This window comes from Mastigoproctus giganteus, chromosome 7 (genome assembly GCF_048544385.1).
Source record: "Mastigoproctus giganteus isolate SK-2022 chromosome 7, ASM4854438v1, whole genome shotgun sequence".
NCBI classification, from domain to species: Eukaryota; Metazoa; Arthropoda; class Arachnida; order Uropygi; family Thelyphonidae; genus Mastigoproctus; species Mastigoproctus giganteus.
In genome coordinates, this window is record NC_143581.1 from 112,019,208 (window position 1) to 112,039,807 (window position 20,600).

General features: G+C 39.1%; 1 protein-coding gene across 1 annotated transcript in view; it reads right to left on the reverse strand.

The window, feature by feature from the left end:
- LOC150083150 (DNA excision repair protein ERCC-6-like) overlaps positions 1-20,600 on the reverse strand; it is a 382,705-nt gene that overhangs the window by 268,891 nt on the left and 93,214 nt on the right. Inside the window, exon 4 of the mRNA XM_090377075.1 lies at positions 844-996. Coding sequence (XP_090233201.1) covers positions 844-996 — 153 coding nt within the window. The remainder of the gene's footprint in view (positions 1-843; positions 997-20,600) is intronic.

Sequence of the window (20,600 nt, forward strand, 5' to 3'; positions counted from 1 at the left end):
ATGTATAAGACGCACCTTTTTTCGAAAAATTTGAGGTCTAAAAACTGGGTGCGTTTTATACAGTGGTTGTAGATTTTTTTACTTGCATTTCCCGCTTTTTCGCGCTCATTGTTTCGCACTTGTTATTACCGGTATATTAGGTTACGTTTTGCCACATTCTGCCCAGAAATGGCTCAGAAAAGATTTTCATACAGTGCTGAATTCAAGTTATGAGGAGTTGTATGAATTTTATGATGAATAAAACGAGTTCAATAACTTTATGTAATACATTTTTTTCCAAATTTCGGCCCCGAAATTAAGGTGCGTCTTATACATGGGAGCACCTTATACATGGGGAAATACGGTAAATGATCCTTACAGTACCAGTATATTCTTACAGGTGAAATTCATACCAGTACATAAAGGAGTCTTAAGACTCCTGTGTGTACTGGTATGAATTTCACCGAGTACTGACTGCCAATCAGTGGAAAGGCCATCACTGACAATATCACCTTGAACAAATATCATCTGATCACATTTTGGAGGTAACTACTTTCACAAAATTACAATAAAAAACCTTGTATATATCTGCAGCATACTGCAACCAAAGAATGTACTATCATTTGACTGCAGATTCCTCATAAAAGAAATAACTGTAACAATGAATCACCAATACCAAATACAAAGTCAAGGATTAATTGGCAGAAACAAATAGATGATTAAAACAGTTTTATAACTAAATTAAATAATCTCATTTGATATTAAAAAATAAACAAATCTGCTGCATAACTTTAAAATTACAGCTGAAAATAACAGATTATGCAAATATTCAAACAAAATTAAGCTTTTTTTCATATTACTTACAAATCTCCATCAGTATGCAATTTACTGTAACTAAGACCAGCAAGAAAAGCAATAACTTGAACTGTTTTTCCAAGTCCCATTTCATCTCCAATAATACCTCCACAGTTTTGCTGATGAAGTTCCCAAAGCCATCGCACTCCAGTCTGCTGATATCTGTAATTAAGAATTATCATTACCCTACATAAAGTCTGCATTCCACCAGTATATGAAATTATAGTTTTGATGAAAATCAAAACTATGAATATAGGCACTTTTATACCTGAGACCAGAACTGGCTAATTTCTGTCAACATTACACAATTATGTTATTAATTCTGCAAATGTGTTAGTGAATGTGAATGGGACTGTTATATAATATATAGTTTTATAAAACAGTCCCATTTACAGTTTTATGAGAAATAGTCCATATAAAATTATGTGAAAATGGCAATTTTCCTTACAAAAATTAGCACGTCACAATCATCAGATTTTTACCAATAGGCAGTGAAATTCTACTGACATTCACTCCAAATCATCAGAAATGTGTCCCAGCCTGATGAATGTGAAAAATGGGTAAATGTGAAATGGATGGGGGAAAAACAGAAAAAATGGATGCAAAAAATAATTTTGATATATTCTTGGATTTCAGGAAAGCTTTTAATGCTGTTGAACATAAAATATTGCTATACAAATTGAAGCAATGTGACATTAAGGGCAAATTACAGCTGTGGATAAAGGGATAGTTGAGTAGGAGAAGACAGAGGTTATTAATGGGCACTGCTCTTCATGAATTAATATTATTAGTGGAGTCCACCAGAGTTCAGGGCTAAGACTACTCTTGTTGTGAACATTTATTAATGATACAGATGAAGGTACATCAGGACTAATGTCTAAGTTTGCTGATGACACAAAGAGTTGGCAGGATAAATAATGACAGTAATCAAGGTAAGTTGCTGCAACACGATCTAGAAAAGATCTAGGTGGCAGCTGAGAAATGGCAACAGAAGTTTAACACTGACAAATCCAAGTTACTGCATATATGGGTAGCAGTAATCCCAGATTAACATATCAACTCAGAGTAGTGGACAATGAAAAAGACCTAGGGGTAATGGTGCAGTCACATATGAAGTTCTCTGAGCAGTGTAGCATGGATAAGGAGATGATTATCCCTTTGTACAAGGCACCGTTTGAGTAAATTATACAGGTCTGGAGGACTGATTTTAGGAAAGATGAGGATCTGCTGGAATGTATGCAGAGAAGGACAATGAGATTGATGAAGGGAACAAAGGGGGTGCTCTTTACCAAGAAAGAGCTTAATTTCTACAAACTGCAATGTCTGGAGACTAGATACCTATGATTTTGTTATGTTATTTGGTTTTTAGGAACATTAGCAACTAAGGCCATATTGCTCCGGGGATATGCGGCGGTCATTCCTTGACCTTTCCGCATCCTCCGTATTTGGCGATCACGGGCTCGAACCCCGGTCTAATCAAGAAGGTCTAATCTACACACTGCTGCTCCTGCCCACCTGGATATGGAGGTGCTGGGGTACCTATGAGGAAATCTGAATAAGGTGTTTAAGTCCTCGAATGCACTGAGTAAACTAAATGTTGATAGCATTCTTCCTCGTTCTAAGATTAAAACATGAGGGAGCATAAATTCAAACTGAGGAAGGATGGTTGCACAGATGTGCGGAAGTATGACTTCGGCCAACGGGTGTTGTTTGTTGGAACAAACTTCCATCTCTTGGTGTGGAAGTGGGTAGTTTGAATAAATTCAAGAGAGTATGTGACAAATTCTTGGAAGGAATAGACATGTGAACTAGCAATTTTTTTTTTTTTTTTTATATAAGCTTGAATCATCTGGCACTACTAATACTAAAATAAAGGAAGCTGATTGCATAAGTAATAGTATTTGCCATATAGTATAAGAAAGCCACTGACTTTTGCTGCACTGACAAAAAAAAAAAAAAAAAAACACCAAGTAAATATGAAATTACGAATTATCTGCTTTCTTCCTCACACAGCTAACTATCCAGTTGACCTTTGAATTTATTTAAACAGTCAGCGTCAACTACCTGCAAGGGTAACTTGTTCCAGCTATCAACGTCTCACTAGCTAAAAGAAAACTTCCTACAATCTAATCAAAATCTCCATTCCTATAATTAGAGTTTATGACCCCTAGTTCTTGAATTCTTTATAACAGTGAAAATTCCACCTTCATTCATTTTACTAATACTTCTCAGAACCATATAAACCTCAATCAGGACATTTCTGAGGTGCCTGATTGCCAACCTCTGTAGCTCACATACTCTGAATCTTTCCTCGTATAGGTGTCCTTTTTCCAATCATCATTTGAATGCCCATCTTTGGACCATTTCAAGAAGCTCAAGATCTCATTTCAGATGCAATCTCCACACTTACATGCAGTATTCCAAATGTGACATTACAAATGTCTTATACAGTGGGATTATAAACTCCCATTTCTACAGGATAATGTTCTATAAATCATTGATAGGACACCATGGGGTCAGTGATGTTTACACTGTTCAGAAAACTTCATATCCGCCTGTATCGTAACTCCCAGATCCCTTTCCTCCTCCACTATTTTCAGTTCAGCCCCACTAAGTGTATAATTTATTTGGGAGTTGCTATTCCCAAATTGTAAGACTTTGCATTTAGCAGCATTCTGTGACCACTTCTGCTGCGTCTCTGACCATCTTTGAAGTCTATTCAAGTCATCCTGAAGGACTTGGCACTGATCATTAACAACTATACCAATCTTTACTTCATCTGTAAATTTTGACATCACATCTTCTATCCCTTCATCAATGTCGTTTTTAAAAATGAGAAACAACAGTGGTCCAAGAATCTATCATTGAGTTATCCCACTCGTGACGTTACACAAACCTGAAGAATATTCATTAATCACAACCCAGCAATACATCTCAAACCTTATCAGTAATCCCAACCTGTTCAAGCTTATAGAGTAACCTCTCGTAAGGGGACCAAGTCAAATTTTTTGCTAAAATTCAAATAAACTATGCTGAAATTGTTTCCTAAATCCAGATCATGAGTAACTGTGTCGAAATAGCCTACTAAGTTAGTTACACATAATTTTCCCTTAACAAAGTCATATTGTGTGTCCTTCAGAATGCCATATCTATCTAAATGTCCCTGTATTTTACTCTTCATCACTGCCTCTAAGATTCTTCCTACCACTGAACTCAAACTAACTGGTCTGCAGTTAGCAACTTCACTCTTAGTCCCGCCATTATGTATTGGCGATACGCTGGCACTTCTCCAATCCAAAGGAATCTCTCCCGAGTACAGAAATACCCTTATAATTAACCACAATGGTTCAATACACTCCCTCGTGCTCTCCCTCAGGACTACAGGTTTTATATGCCATCAACTCTTGGAGGCTTACATGCCTTTAGGCTCAAAAGGTTTTCTAATAAACAATCATCTGTATTTACAACATCACTAATTTCATATGGCTCAGCCTCACTCACACAGCCTGTTCTCAGCATGAAGGACCATTCATCAGTAGACCGATGCAAAGTGTTTATTCAATTCATCCACAAATATCAGCTGTGAATTGAATGAAGCCTTATGATGTCATCCGATTCATTAGTAATGATGACTTCAAGAATATTCTCACCCCTAGTACTTTCTCTAAGATGCAGTTACAAATAATAACCTTCTAGTTCATTACAGAATAGTTTAAGGATAAAGCCTTAAGTTATGTAGGAATTTTTTTTTTTTTTTTTTTGTTAGTTGTTGCCGCATCGGCTTCTGCGGCCATAATGCACCTCCCATAGTTTTTGCATTTTACAGGTTCAAATCCTGCTGCAAGCCCGAAGCAGGATTTGAACCTGCAACTTCTGGGTTGCCAGACAGGCACTTTACCCACCCGGGTAACCCGGTCGGCATGTAGGAAATTAAATAACATAAAAGTTAGTGCAATTGCATCATTTCTGTAAGTAGCCAACTAATTAAGTAGTTATAAATTGTAATCATTAAGTATATCTCATATTGTGAATACTTTCACAAATCTTTGGCAAAGGATGCAAAGAGTTCTTTACTTATGTAAACTTTGGAAGGAAGGGGACGAATCAGATTGGTCCATTTAACATAGATTGTTCAACTATTGACGATGCTAATGCTAAACTGTGAGTATTTTGCATCTACATTCACACATGAGGAGTTATTCAAAGAAGGAAATTCCATAAGTTTATCAAACTCTAAAAGGGAGATAAGTGATTTTGTAATAACTGAGAGCAAAGTGGAGGGGAAATCATTGAAGTTAAACATAAAAAAGGCACTTGGGGCAGATGGAACCAATTGATGAATACAGGGTTAACGTCCAAGTTTGCAGACTATACAAAGGTTGGCAGGGGTGTCAATGACAGTACACTACTGCAACAGGATCTAGAAAAGTTGGACAGATGGGCTGAGAGATGGCAACTGAACTTTAACAGTGACAGATGCAAAGTACTGCATAAGGATAGCACCAACTCAAGAGAAACATACCAACTGTGTGGTACTACACTCAGGGAGGTGGAGAATGAAAAAGACCTGGGAGTAATTCTGTAGTCAGATATGAAGTTCTCTGAGCAGTGCAGACAGGCTGCCAGAGCAGGTTATGGAGTTTTGTCAATGATATATAGGAATTTTGCTAGCAGAGAGAAGGAGATGATTATCTTTGTACAAGGCAATGGTCAGGCCACACCTTGAGTACTGTGTACAGGTCTGGAGGCACCGTTTAAGGATGCAGAGTTGAGAACAGAGAAGGGCAACAAGATTGGTGAGAGGAACAAAGGGGTGTGCTTATGAAGAAAGACTTAAGTTCTGCAAGTTGTAGCATCTGGAGGCTAGGCACCTGCGAGGTGATTTGAATGAGGTGTATAAGGCCTTGAATGGTGTGAACAGACTCAATGCTGATGGGATACTTCCACTTGCTCAGGTTAAGAACCTGAAGGGGCATAGATTCAAATTGATGAAAGACAGTTGTAGAATAGATGTGTCGAAGTTTGCCTTTAGCCAGTGGATAGTTAATTGCTGGAACAGATTTCCATCTGTTGTTGTGGAAGTTGAGAGCTTAAATAAATCTAAAGCTGAACTAGACAAACATGTGAAGTGACCAGATGGGTGAAATGGGATGGGTTTTTTTTTTTTTTTTTTTTGCTGATGCTGTATAAGCTTGTTTTCTTGCATCATATGCCTCAAGTACTGCTAATGATACCATCACCCATACAGCACGTTTCAGAGGTTACTGGCTCCTCATCAGTGGATGGTCAGGTACCCTGATGTTGCAATGATGACAACCCAGTTGGGAAGTATAACTCCACAATATAAGAGATGCCTGATGTTGTGGGGTAATTTAGATTACAGAATAGTTTAGGGCTAAATCCTCAGGTTATGCTAGCATACAAGTTAGTGCAATTGCATCATTTCTGTATGTAGCCAACTACATAAGTAGCTATAAATTGGCATCATTAAGTATACCTCATATTGTGAATACCTTCACAACAAGTTACCATGACACTGCACTACCTCGAATAAGTTACGCTTCACCACAGGGTTTGTTAAGGGGAAGTCTTGTATGACCAATTTGATTGGATGCTATGACGACATCACAAAGGAACACTGGACTTTGGTCTAATGACACTGATGAGTATAATGAACAATTATACAGAGAAATATAGTGGCCAGTAAATCAGAGTGTCTTATAATGGGAGATTTTAACTTTTTCAGGGTTTATTGGTTCCTCATCAGCGAGTGGGCAGGTACCCTAATGTTGAAATGAGCACAAACCAGTTGCGAAGTATAATTACACAATATGAGAGATGCCCCACACCATCAGGCATCTCTCATATTGTTTAGTTATACTTTGCAACTGGTTTGTCATCATTGCAACACCAGGGTACCTGCCCACTCACCAACGAGGAGCCAATAAGCTCCAAAATGGTGTTATACAGGTGATGGTATCTGCTTAGAAAAGTAACAATAGTCATTAGCATAAGTAGAGGAATATGATGCAAGAAAACAAGCTTATAGAGCATCATCCAAAAAAAAAAAAAAAAAAAACTTCCCATTTCGCCCATTCATATGCTCCAAAAGTTTGTCCATTTCTTCCTTGAATTTATTTAAGCTATCAACTTCCACATTGACAAATTATTATTATTAGCCATATGGTGCAAGGAAGCCTGCGGCTTATGCTGAACCAGCCAAAAAAAGAATTCCCGTGTTACCCAGAGAGAGAGAGAGAGAGAGAAGCGGAAAGGAATCACCAAGAAAGAGAAGAATGATGATATCCAGCTCAGGACCCTGGGTGTGCCAAGCCCATACTCACCAGATGAGAGCCCCTGGGGTTAAATGGAAGTTTGTTCCAGCAATCAACCACATGCTGGCTAAGGGAAAATTTCCACACATCTGTTTGACAACTGTCTTTCTTCAATTTCAGTTTATGACCCTTAAAGTTTGCAATCTAAGCAAGAGGAAGAATCTCATCAGTACTGAGCCTGCCCAATCCATTCAAGGCCTTATACATCTCAATCAGATCACCTCGCATGTTCCTAATCTCCAGACACTGCAATTTGCAGAACTTAAGCCTTTCTTCATAAGAGTACCCCTTTGTTCCCCTCACCAGTCTTGTTGCCCTTCTCTATGCTCATTCTGGCAACTCTACATCCTTGCTAAAATGAGGCATCCATACCTGGATGCAGTACTTAAGGTGTGGCCTGACCATTGCCTCACAAGGGGATAATCACCTCCTTATCCCTGCTAGCAAAATTCCTATATATCATTGACAAGACTCCATGACCTGCTCTGGCAGCCCATCTGCACTGCTCGGCGAACTTCATATCTGACTGCGCAATTACCCCCAGGTCTTTTTCAATCTCCACTTCCCAGGGCCCCGGGAAAACAATAATTCCGGGTCCAATGACAGAAAAAAAAAAAACTGCGTGTAGATAGAAATTGTTCTTTATTTTTTCTGTCATATAATACGAAAATGTAAATACAAAAAATTTCCACTCGTATAATAAGGTTAATCTCGATAAACTATCATATCAGATCACAAAGTCAAAAAATCACAGCTTGAGTTTCGGATTTAGAGTAAATCACAAAGGTGCTTTGCAAGCCTTATGACCTGCAAATAACTCTATTCCTTTTGAAAAATCAGTGTTGGACTAGCTCCAACTCAACTGATAATAAGCCCAAAGATGAAAGTTGGTTCTGATCCATAGTTGACCGTAACACATTTTTAATCCTTGATAGGTCATCATTCTGCTTAAGATCATTCTGCTTAAGCCACAGTCACTGGTATTATACAAAACAACCTTAAAGCAATAACAATATTGGGAAATAGTGGTTCAAGATTCAGATGTTTTATTTTATTGAGCAACTGTATAGGCAAAACTGTATAGGCGATATATGATGTATATTTGCATCATATATCGATTTCAGGTATACTAGTTCTTCAGAAAACTGTTCGCTAATATCATCTTCATATTTGATTTGTAGTTTTCTTGCATTTTCTCGAATTTCTACCTCATTTAAGTCGTGAAATAACTACAGCACACTGAATACAATATTTATTTCTTTTGCTGCATCAAATCGAGTTGTCATGTTATGAATAACACTGTCTAAAAGAATATTAAACTTGAATACTTCAGCTGGTGTTATTGTCAATTCTTCAGCATTTCAGAATAAAGCTAGTTTGGTTTTACTTCAAACTAGCCAGTCTCGAGGAACTACTTCATTATTCGTTAAACGACAATTCAGCATACACGGGAAATTTATTTCCGTCATGGTCGGGAGGAAAAATTGTTGGGTATGGTTCTGGTCCTTGTCGAACAGCATCTTCTATTTTGTTGGTGGTAAATTATGATTTTAGAAGGCCAATATCAAAATTTCATAACTTCTCATTATTTTGTTCATTTTTGGACGTCAGCGATGTTATTTCTGTTAAGCAAGAAGCAGAACACAGTTCAGTTGCATCAGATTTACTTCCTCTTGCAGCTGCAGATGAGCATGGTCTTGGTGATTCAGATTCAGCACACTGTTCAATTTCATACTCAAATTTACTTGAGCATAAGAACCACTTTCATTATTATTGTTGTTTTCTTCTTCAATTGAGATATTTCCAGCTTGATTTTCAAGCAAATGAGGAGAAATGGTAACCCCAAGGCTTTGAAGAGTTCTTCGACCTTTAACAGCTCCTTTCTCTTTTGCATCTCATTCTCTTCTTTTTTGTGCTCTGGATTTATAATGGTAATTCATAATGAAGGGCTGAACAAGAACAAACACAACCTATGGTTTAAAACAAATTATAAAAATTATTCTAATAATAATTATAATATCGCATATTTATAAGTTTACCTTTGACAAAAATATGAAAATTAGATAGAAAACAAAAATATACTTTCAACAACTTCATTCACGACACGAGTGATGAGGACATGCGTTCACCGACATAAAATAAAACAAATTGAGTGACTGACTCAACCAACATGCACTAATTCAACATAATGGGTGGCTTGTGCAATATGTGCATGCAGCGTGCAGCATGATATGTCCACTGTCCGCAAACAAGCTACCAACAGAAACGCCACAAAGGTGCCGAAAATACTGATAACAGGTAAAATACATAAAGTGTGCAGTCAAATCAGGTCTGGGGCGCAGACCTATAAACACTGTTATTGCAAGTATTACTACGTATTATGATTACCAACAAAGAGATTAAAGAAATTACGCAACAAAATCACATAATAAAACTGAATAGTGATTTAAAAAAAAAAAAAAAAAAAGAATCCAGACCCAGGCCCTGCAGGCTGCATGGGCACTGGGAATTTGCCCCCCCCCCCCCTGCTCTCTTCAGGGCTGAGTGTAAAGCCCAGTACTTTGCATTTGTCAATGTTAAACTGCAGTTGCCACTTCTCAGCACATCTCCCCAACTTTCCCAGATCCTGTTGCAGCAGCATATTGTTTATTAACAACAATGGCAACCTTTATATCATCTGCAAACTTTGACATTAAGCTTGATATACCTTCATAAATATCATTGATAAATATACAAAACAACAATGGGCCCAACACCGAACCCTGGGGGACTACTAATAACAGTAGTCCACGAATTATCACTATCTGTCTTCTCCCACACACCCATCCTTTTATCCATTGTAGCAACTTCACTTAATGCCACACTGTTCCAATTTGTACAGCAGTCTTCCATGTGCAACAATATCAAGGCTTTCTGGAAATCCAAGTAAATGAAATCAAAATTATTTTTTGCATCCAGTTCCTTTGTGACCACATCATAGTATCCAATCAAATTGGTCAGACAAGACTTCCCTTTAACAAATCCATGCTGTCTGAATTATTACTGAAGTCTTGTCTAGATGATCCTGCAATGTTTCTTTAAACATTGACTCCATTATTTTACATGGAAAAGAAGTCAAACTAACAGTTCTGTTATTACTCGTGTCACCTTTGACGCTCCCAACTTCCCCTGAGTATAAAGAAGTTCTCATAATTATGGCTAAAGGTTTGCTTACTTCCTTTGCTGCCTCCTTTAATATAACTGGATAGAACCCATCCATCCCAGGTGCCATTCTTATGTTTAACTTCAACAATTTCTCCTCCACTTTGTTCTCAGTTATTACAAATTCATTTAACTCCCTGTTAGAGTTTGATAAACATCTGGCCTCCTCCTTGAATAACATCTCATGTGTGAATGTAGATGCAAAATACTCATTTAGTTTGGCAGCTATCCGAGAATGTTCATCTACAGTCAAACCATTGATATCAAGTGGACCAATCTGATTCATCCCCTTCCTTTTAAAGTTTATATAAGTAAAGAAGTCTTTGCTGTATTTCTTTGCATCCTTTGCCAAAGGTTTTTCATAATCTGCCTTCTCTTGCCTAACCACGTTTGTGACTTGATTACAGACTAGCTTATATCTACCATAAGCTTCTGTGTCGGCTGATAATTTATATGCATACCATGCAATTTTCTTCTCTGCCATGAGTCTAATTAGTTCATCTGTCATCCATTTGTACAGCAGTCTTCCATGTGCAACAATATCAAGGCTTTCTGGAAATCCAAGTAAATGAAATCAAAATTATTTTTTACTTTCAACTAGAACAGTATTTCTTAGTGGGTACAAAAAACCTAGTAGCTTCCAAGATTACTTCCTCGAATGCTTCCCAGTTAGAATTCGCTGTTGGTCCCACTGTATAGTATTAAAATTCCTCTGAGACCACTGTAGTCACCTTTATGAAAGAAAAACTCTTCCCTTTACACATGATGATAGTTGCACATTTAAGTAAATCCCACATCAGTACACTGTGATCACTGGCACCTAGTGGCTCCTTTGTCTGTAAATTCCATGAATAATCACTGCTGATAATCAGATCAAGAGTGTTACTCCCTCTGGTTGCCTCTCTAGCATTCTGCTGTAGAAAACAATCATCCAATAAATCTACAAAAGCCTTGCTAGTGTGCAAGTGCCGAAACCACAAGTTCCAGTCAAAATCTGCACAGTTAAAATCTCCCATTATAAGACACTCTGATTTACTGGCTCACTATTTCTCCATATAACTGATCATTTTACTCATCAGAGTCATTAGACCAAATTCCAGTTCCTTTGTGACGACGTCATAGTATCCAATAAATTGGATATCCTATAGTATCCTATCTAAATACTATTGTACCTAGTCTGCCTCCACAAGGCATAGTGTGGACAAGGTTGGGTCCCAGCAGCAGTCTAGCAGCTAAATGGCCAGAAGCACAATGATACACAACACTACACTTACAAAATCCATATACAGTGGAATCTCATTAATACAAAGTTCAAGGGACCTAAATTTTCACGTTTTGTAATAATGAGGTTTGTAGTAACAAGGTCCCCAAAATTTTCAAAATTTTAGTTTTTTTTTTGGTACATACTGTATATCTAGTAATAATAATAATAATATCAAAAATAAATTAATAAAATAAAATAAAAACAAAAGCCTTGTCTAACAATACAGTAATAGGAATAACATATTTTTTAAAGATTTTATTTTATTTGTAAGATAAACCAAGAGAAAAGCAATATCAATGGAAATAAAAATATTGTACAGTATATATTTTGATATATACAATATTTTAGTACCACAATAAAAAGAATTACAATCTTAATATAAAAGGAGACATACAAACCATTAACTTTTTTAATAAATTAATCTAATTTAAAGAAAGTATCCAATGTTGTTTGCACAGTTTTTGTCCTATATGCATTTTTAACTATAGCACAGACATTATCAAATGCAATAGTTGTTTCTTCATCAACGTTACTGCAGGCCAACACATTCTCTATTATGTACAATGCATTTTGGGCATCTTTTTTAAATGGCAGTGTGCGCACTTCTTCACTTTCGCTGGTAACAAAAACAAAAACATCAGTTTTGTTTGGTACCCAGCAGCTCTTCTGGTGTTGGCATTGCAGTGGTAGCAACTTCATCATCCACCTTCACAAACTCTTCCAATTAGCCAACAAAATCCATATGCTCCTTCAAATTCCTCCATTGCTCACTGTTGCTATCACGTTCGTCTTCTGGACCATGTTTTTCATTGATGTTCTCTCCAAAGCAGTTGATTATTACACTTGATGTAATTCTTTCCCAAGCAATAACAAGATTATGGATAGCATCCAAGACATTCCAATTTGGCTGCAAATTGTTCCCTCCTTCTATGTTGTGGATTAAGTACCTTATCAGGCAGGCTCTATATGCTCTCTTGGGGTTATAAATAATGCCTTGATCCAGTGGTTTCAGTAAACTGGTGGTATTGGCAGGTAAAAACAACAGCCGTATATTTGTCAACTTTGTCACGGCAGAATGTGCTACAATGGTTTAGAATCATCAAAATGTTCCTTTTTTTTGAAGTCATTCTTCTTTCCAATTTTGATAACCAAGACTGAAAAATTCTGACTGTAATCCAAGCACTTCTATTGGCCTCATAATCACAGGGAAGTTGGTTAACTGCTTTAAAACATCTTGGCTTGGAAAACTTACCCATCACAAGTTGGCATAGTTTTGTACTGCAATCTGAATTGCAGCATAACAGAACAGTGAGTCTTTGTTTACTTAATTTTCCACCACGATAAGACTACTCAAACAGCAAATGTTTTGTTTGGCAGAAAATTATAAAATAAACCTGTCTCGTCAAGATTAAAAATATCCTTTGCCTCATATTTTTCAAGGATGGACCGTACAGAACACAGCCAGTCTGTAGCCTTTTCTTTGTCGACTAATCCAGACTCACTGCAAACATTTCGCGAAACCAAGTTATTCCTGTCTTTAAATCTTTGGAGCCAGCCACTGCTGTATTTGAAGTCACTAATCCCATGTTGCTGAGCTAGATAATTTGCCTTTTCTTGCAAAATCGGATCTGATATTGGCAAATCAGATGCACGGATTTGTTGGCACCACTCGAAAAGTTTTGTTTCAAGCTCCTTGTGTTCCGCAGAACAAATTTGTTTCCTGTTTTTCATCGCTGCTCCAGTGTCACGCACTTAGTCTTTTTCAGTATTGTAGATAAAGTAGGTAAAGGGATGTTGTATTCCTTTGCAATGTCCGTTTTGCTCCTTTCCATCCTCTCAGCCTCTTGTATAATTTTTAGTTTAATTTCCAGGCTTAATTCTGTCCGTCTACATTTTGTTGCCATAACACTGCTAGATAAGATTTAATATAAACAAATTTTAAATTAATTTAAAGAGACAAGTTCCGAAAAAGACATCAGATAAAATGGCACAAAAAATAGATTGCTGCTGTTGTTTTTTTTTTAGGAGCATTAGCAACTAAGGCCATATTGCTCTGGGAATATACGGTGGTCATTCCCTGACCTTTCCGCATCCTTCGTATTTGGTAGTGACGGTCTAATCAAGAAGTGTGTGCTACGCACTGCTGCTCCTTCCCACCTGGCTACGGAGGCGCCTAGATATAGATTGCTGTATAAGTAGCAAAAGACTCTTTGAACTGGTGTAACAAGTGCAACTTATCTTATTCCCCCGTGGAGAGTGAGGGAGTGCATGTAAAGAACTAAGAAAAACTTTTTATTCTTTTGCTAATTTAACAACTCATCCTTCAGAAAGATGTTTTTCAGAGTGCACTTGTTGTAGCTACCATAAACTGCTTTTGTTTACACAAAACTAATTTCTAACAAGTCAGTGCCATCCTTCAGGAAGTAGGGAGCCAGGTAACTGGGGGTAATAATTGGATCGCTCTGCCAAGATTTGTATTAAACATACAAAATGACAATATTTATTTCTCACGGTGTGAAAAAGAACTTTGTAATACATATTAACCGAATTTTGTAATAAATGAATATATTTACATAGAAAAGCTATCCTTTCACAAGGGAATGGTATGTGCTTCATATAAACGAGTACTTTGTATAAACCGAGTTTGTATTAACAAGATTTTACTGTACTTTTAAATCTCTCTGCCCTTTACAGTGAACTGTCACACCCAACAATGAAAGCAATGTGGAGATGGGGAAAATTCCTGGTGCTGTTAGACACAAACACACTATACCCATCTGGAGAGAACCAATATGGCTGCCTTACTGGTCAGACATGCTGATCAATGCTCCTGAAAAATGTGCTTAAACATGTGTTTTAATTAAAGGTATTGCCCCAAAAACTGTTCTCACCTAAAGAAGTCAACTAGTGGACTCCCATGGTAAGCAATTTTTAAATTTCAACTGGGAATTTAGCATTAGCATTAGCATTAGTAGAGGCATAATACCTGTTATACAGGTAAATACCTGTCCAGTTGAGCCTTAAATTTGTTTAGGCTATCAACTTCAACAACAAGTGACGGAAGTCGGTTCCACCAACCAACCACCCGCTGGCCAAAGTCAAATTTCCGCACATCTATCCAACATCCGTCCTTCCTCAATTTGAATTTATGCCCTCTGAGGTGATTATTTTGAGCAAGATGAAGAATCCCATTGGCATTGACCATGCTCAAACCATTCAAAGCCTTATACACCTCTATCAGATCACCTCGCCGGTGCCTAGTCTCCAGACTCTGTAATTTGCAAAACTTAAGCCTTTCTTCGTAAGAGCAACCCTTTGTTCCATTCACTAATCTTGTTGCCCTTCTCTGTACCCGTTCCAGCAGCTCTACATCCTTCTTGAAATGAGGCCTCCAGACCTGTATACAGTACTCAAGATGTGGCCTAACCATTACCTTATACAAGGGAATAATCACCTCCTTATCCCTGCTAGAAAAATTCCTGTATATCATTGACAAGACACCATGAGCTACTCTTGCAGATTGTCTGCACTGCTCAGAGAACTTCATATCTGTCTGCACAATTACCCCCAGGTCCTTTTCATTCTCCACCACTGTCAGTGTAGTAGCGCAGAGTTGATATGTTGCTCTGGGATTACTGTTTCCCATATGTAGTACTTTACATTTGTCAATGTTAAACTTCATTTGCCACCTCTCAGCCCATCTGTTCAACCTTTCCAGATCCTGTTGCAGCAGCATAGCGTCAGTAGTGTCCTTAACAACCCTGCCAACCTTTGTATCATCTGCAAACTTGGACATTAAACTTGATATCCCATCACCAATATCATTCATAAACACTGAAAACAACAACGGACCCAACGCTGAACCCTGAGGAACTCCACTAATAACATTAGTCCACGTTGAGCAGTGTCCAATGTTTACCACTCTGTCTTCTGCCACTCAACCATCCCCTTATCAATAGCAGCAATTTGCCTCCAATGCCACACTGCTCCAATTTGTGCAGCAGTCTTCCATGTGCAACAGTATCAAAAGCCTTTCTAAGATCCAAATATATAATATCAAAGTTATTCCTTGCATCCAGTTCTTTTGTGACTACATCATAGTATCCAATCAAATTGGTCAGGCAAGACCTGCCCTTAACAAAACCATGCTGCGTCTGAGCTATAACTGAATTCTTGTCTAGATGATCCTGCAATGCTTCTTTAACCAGTGCCTCCATTAATTTACCTGGAACAGAAGTTAATCTAACAGGTCTATAATTACTTGTGTCAGCCTTTGATCCTCCTTTGTGAATTGGGGTTACATTTGCACATCCCCAGTCTATGGGTACCTCCCCTGAGTCCAAAGAAGCTCTCATAATTATGGCTAGGGGTTTGCTTACTTCCTTTGCTGCCTCCTTTAATATAACTGGGGTGGCACCTGGGGTGGATCCCATCCACCCCAGGTGCCTTTTTTATGTTTATCCTCAACAATCTCTCCTCCACTATCCTCTCAGTTATTACAAAATCATCCAGCTCACTGCCAATGTTTACTTTACCTACATCATTCTCCTTCCTGAATAACTCCTCATGCGTGAATGTAGATGCAAAATACTCGTTTAGTCTGTTAGCCACCTGAGCAGGATCCTCAACTGTTGAACCATCAATATCCAGTGGACCAATCTGATTCATCCCTTTCCTTCTTGAGTTTAAATAGGTAAAGAACTCTTTTCTATTTTTCTTTGCATCCTTTGCCAAGGATTTTTCGTAGTCTGCCTTTGCCTGCCTAATCTCCTTTGTGACTTGGTTACAGACCAACTTATATCTATCATAGGCTTCCATGTCACCCATTAATTTGTATGTATCCTATGCATTTTTCTTCTCTGCCACTGAATTTAGCTGAATTTCTCTTCTCTGAATTAGTATTATACTAATTCAGAGAAGAGAAATTCAGCTAAATTCAGTAGAATTTAGCAGGTTATTTGCATTATCATCTATATCCTTTGTTTGCGAGACCACAGTGTTCACCATGTGGCTGGCAGTGAGATTATAGAGAGGCACCAATATAAAGTGGCGGCCACGTAAATACCCTACGTTTGACTGGGGAGGCGGTCCAACTTGTGCCAAACCCAAGCTGCAAGAGCACTCCATCATCTGTGCTGAATTACCATTACTGTGCTAGTGAAACATGTATTTTTTATTCTCCCCTCTGCCATAGACATACTGTGGACAGAATGGATCTTAGCAAATATACATGTAGTGCACAAACTGATGTCACCACTATTATTGGCACCAATAACAGAGAAAGTAAGCCCATTCTCCTAGAGGCACTTTTATATGCTTTCCCCTCCATACTGCCAGTGGGGGAGAGCCCAAAACTTCGCCTGCAGATTGCAAGGCAACAAATATACCCACAGACTAGTGGTTTATATCCCCCAACAGCTCTCAGAGTCCTCTAACAAATGAACGTGCCTAGAGCTGGCTAATCTCGAAAATCCGAGATGTGGCTGGCAACAAGGATATAGAGAGGCATCAATATAAAGTGGCAGCCACGTAAATACCCTGCATTTGATGGGGAGGTACCCCAACCTGTACCAAACCCGAGCTGCAAGAGCGCTCCATCATCTGTGCTGAATTACCATTACTGTGCTAGTGAAACATGTTTTTTTATCTCCCCCCCTGCCATACACATACCGTGGACAGAATGGATCTTAGCAAATATACATGTAGTGCAAAAACTGATGTCTCCACTGTTATCGGCACCAACAAAAACCCCTAGTATAAAAGTCCCTAGGGACACTTTTATACTAGGCTGCTCTCCCCCCCCATATACTACCAGTGGAGGAGAGCCCAAAACTTTGCCTGCAGATTGCAAGGCAACAAATATACCCACGGACTAGTGGTTTATATCCCCCAACAGCTCTCAGAGCCCTCTAACAAATTAATGCCCCTACAATCCGCTAATCCGGATAACCTCGAAAATCTGAGATGGATACAAACATGGTGAGAGAACCACACGAAAAAGACAGTGACCAGCCTGAGGTGCTACAACTTGATTCTGATTGTGAACCAGTTAACCCTGAACACCAGATCCATACCCAAGAAGTTAAACAGACACCTTTGGCTAAAAGAAAAAATCAAAATCAAATAGTCCCTAAATCAGACAGAGCAACTAGAATCCAGAGCCAACCAAAGGGCGCTCATGATGATCCTCATTTCCTATAACCATGAAAAAAAGATGAAATCAAGCACACACACTCTCAAGATAGCCCTAGAGGACCTATTTAGGGACCAGAGCAACAGAATCTCTGTAGTACTCAGAGGCCAAATTGTTACTTTATGGAATAAAATGGAGTCCGTTTCCGATGAACTAAGGACCACGAAAATAAAATCTGTACGAAAGACAAGGAATCCAGGGGTGGTCATCGAAACAGACCACAGAGAAAATAAACCAAATAATAGCTAACCTCAAGATCGCAACCCTGGGGCTCAGAGCTGAATCCCCAAGAAGGAAAGGGGCCCGCCATCCTTATATATGACCTAGATAAGGATATCAAACTCGAGGAGGTCACAAAAGAATTGTTTCACAGAAATCTGTCCAAACATTTCCCAAATCAAAATCTAAATGATCATGTGACAGCCAAGTACACCGTACAAACCAAGTCCTCGAGCACATTCAACTGGTCTCTAGAACTGAGCCCGGTAGCTTGGCAAATACTTATAAATCAGATTAGAGTTTATATACATTGAGGTAGCCATCGATTCCGCAAACATGAACATGTGGCTACCATCAAATGCTACAACTAGTGCAAGTTCAGACACATGTCACACACACATGCATCCAGGCTGTGTGAACCTGCGGCCACTGCACTGGCAAGGGCTACAACTTCACTGACTGCCCAAATAAGTGCATAGACCCCATCTGTGCCAACTGCAAAAGTAAGAAAAATGGATGCCTCCCATTCCCTCAGAGACAGCATGTGTCCCACCTACCAAAAATACAAGAGCTTGACCCAATCCAGAACAGATTATGGCACCACACCATAAACAATTCAATGCTAAAGTAATCAAATTCTTCGCTAACCACTCATAGAGCCAGGGCAGTGGCCGACCAGGTCAGGATGAAAGCCGATGGCGAAAATATAGATATCACCATACTCCAAGAACCATACGCAGCCGCCAATCAAGTAAGTGGATATCTCCTACAATAGAATATCATACAGATTAAAAATGAAACCCCCTGGGCCACTACTGTGGTCAGAAACCCAGATATAACAGATACCAGGATCACTCACCTAAGGAAGTGGATATTGGTCCACTCCTGTTGGATTTTAAGGGCACGATTTGCCCTCTTTCCAGCTGGATTCTGATGTTTGCCTCTATCATTAGGATGAGGTCATTTGCAAAAGCTTTTGAAGACATCTCTCCAATATCGGTATTTAGGAATTCATCCAAGACAATGTTCCATAACATGGGTCCTAAAATGGAGCCTTGTGGACAGTCTCTGTTGATTTTTCTGTTGAGTATCGAACGCCCCAGCAAAGTCGATAGAGATAGCCAGGAAGTATTTGTTTTCTGTGGCAGCTGCACGTGCAAGGAGATTCTTCAGGGCATCCACAATCGACGTTCCCAGTCTGAAGTCTTACTGGTTTGGGCATATTAGATTTGCCTGTAGGTAGTGAGCCTGTATTCTGGTTAACAGGAGTCATTCCAAGAGTTTACTGCAGACTGTTAGTAGGGCTATTGGTCTGTAGCAAGTCAGTTGGCTTGGTGTTTTTGTCAGGTTTTTAATTATGAGTTTAATATTTGCTTTTTTCCAGTCATTCGGGAAGGTCCCAGTTTGGAGACATAGATTGAAGAGGTTCAGTAGCATATCGGGGGCTATCTCCACCACCTTCCTGATAATTTCTGGCTCCAAGAGGTCAGGACCCGGACATTTCTTACTTTTAATAAGGTGCACAGCCACTTGTAATTCCTCTATTGTGAAATCCTTTTCCCTGTCTTCTGTTCGGTAGTCATCATTCTCTGCACATCTTGATTTGTTGAGGAGTCTACATGAGGGTGGAAGGTTGCATCCAAAATATTGTTGACAGATGCCTTCCAAGAATTGGTAACATCTCCCTGTGGTGTTATGGTGGTTGAAATTACTTCTCCCCTGGGGAGTTTATTAGTGGTTACTTTGTAGACAACCCCCCTAGGGATCAGTGTTGCCAGTGGTTGCAACCAGATTTTCTCACGAGAGTTGTTGTTGTTGTTATTTGGCTTTTAGGAGCATTAGCAACTAAGGCCACATTGCTCCGGGGATATGCGGTGATCATTCCCTGACCTTTCCGCATCCTCCATATTTGGTGGGTCATGGGCTCGAACCCCGGTCTAATCAATAAGCATGTGCTACACACTGCTGCTCCTGCCCACCTGGCTACGGAGGCACCACGAGAGTTGTTTACTCCTGCATACGAGCAAAGTGTACTGGTTTCTGGCTTCCTTGTAGATTTCCCACAGTGCTTCCACTTCAGGGTAGGCCAGGAGTGTCTGGCTAGCTGGAATGCTTTTTGTTTGTCCTGGACTTCTCTCTGGAGCTTCAAATTCCACCATGGTACAGCACCTTATGCAGGTTTTCTTCGTTTAATGGCAGCATTCACTGCTTTAGTGATGATCGGTGTGACTGTTTTTTAGAGTTGGCCAGGGTCTTGGTTTGCTTGAATTGCAGCTTGCTGTGTAACTTTTTCTGCTATTAGAATGCCTCTGAACTGACGATATTCAGTTCAGAGGCACTCTAATGGTTCCAGTTTGCAGTGTGCAGCGCATATCTATGTAGCATTTTTCTCTCAGGATATTGTCTCTGTTGAGTTGGAAGGTCAGGACGCCGTGGTCGGACGTTCTCCAGGAATCCTGGACCTTCCAGTCTGTTATATTGCCCGCAATATTCCTAGTAACTAGGGAGACATCGATGGTTGCTTCCCATTGTAGGTTGCAGTAAGTTGGTAGTG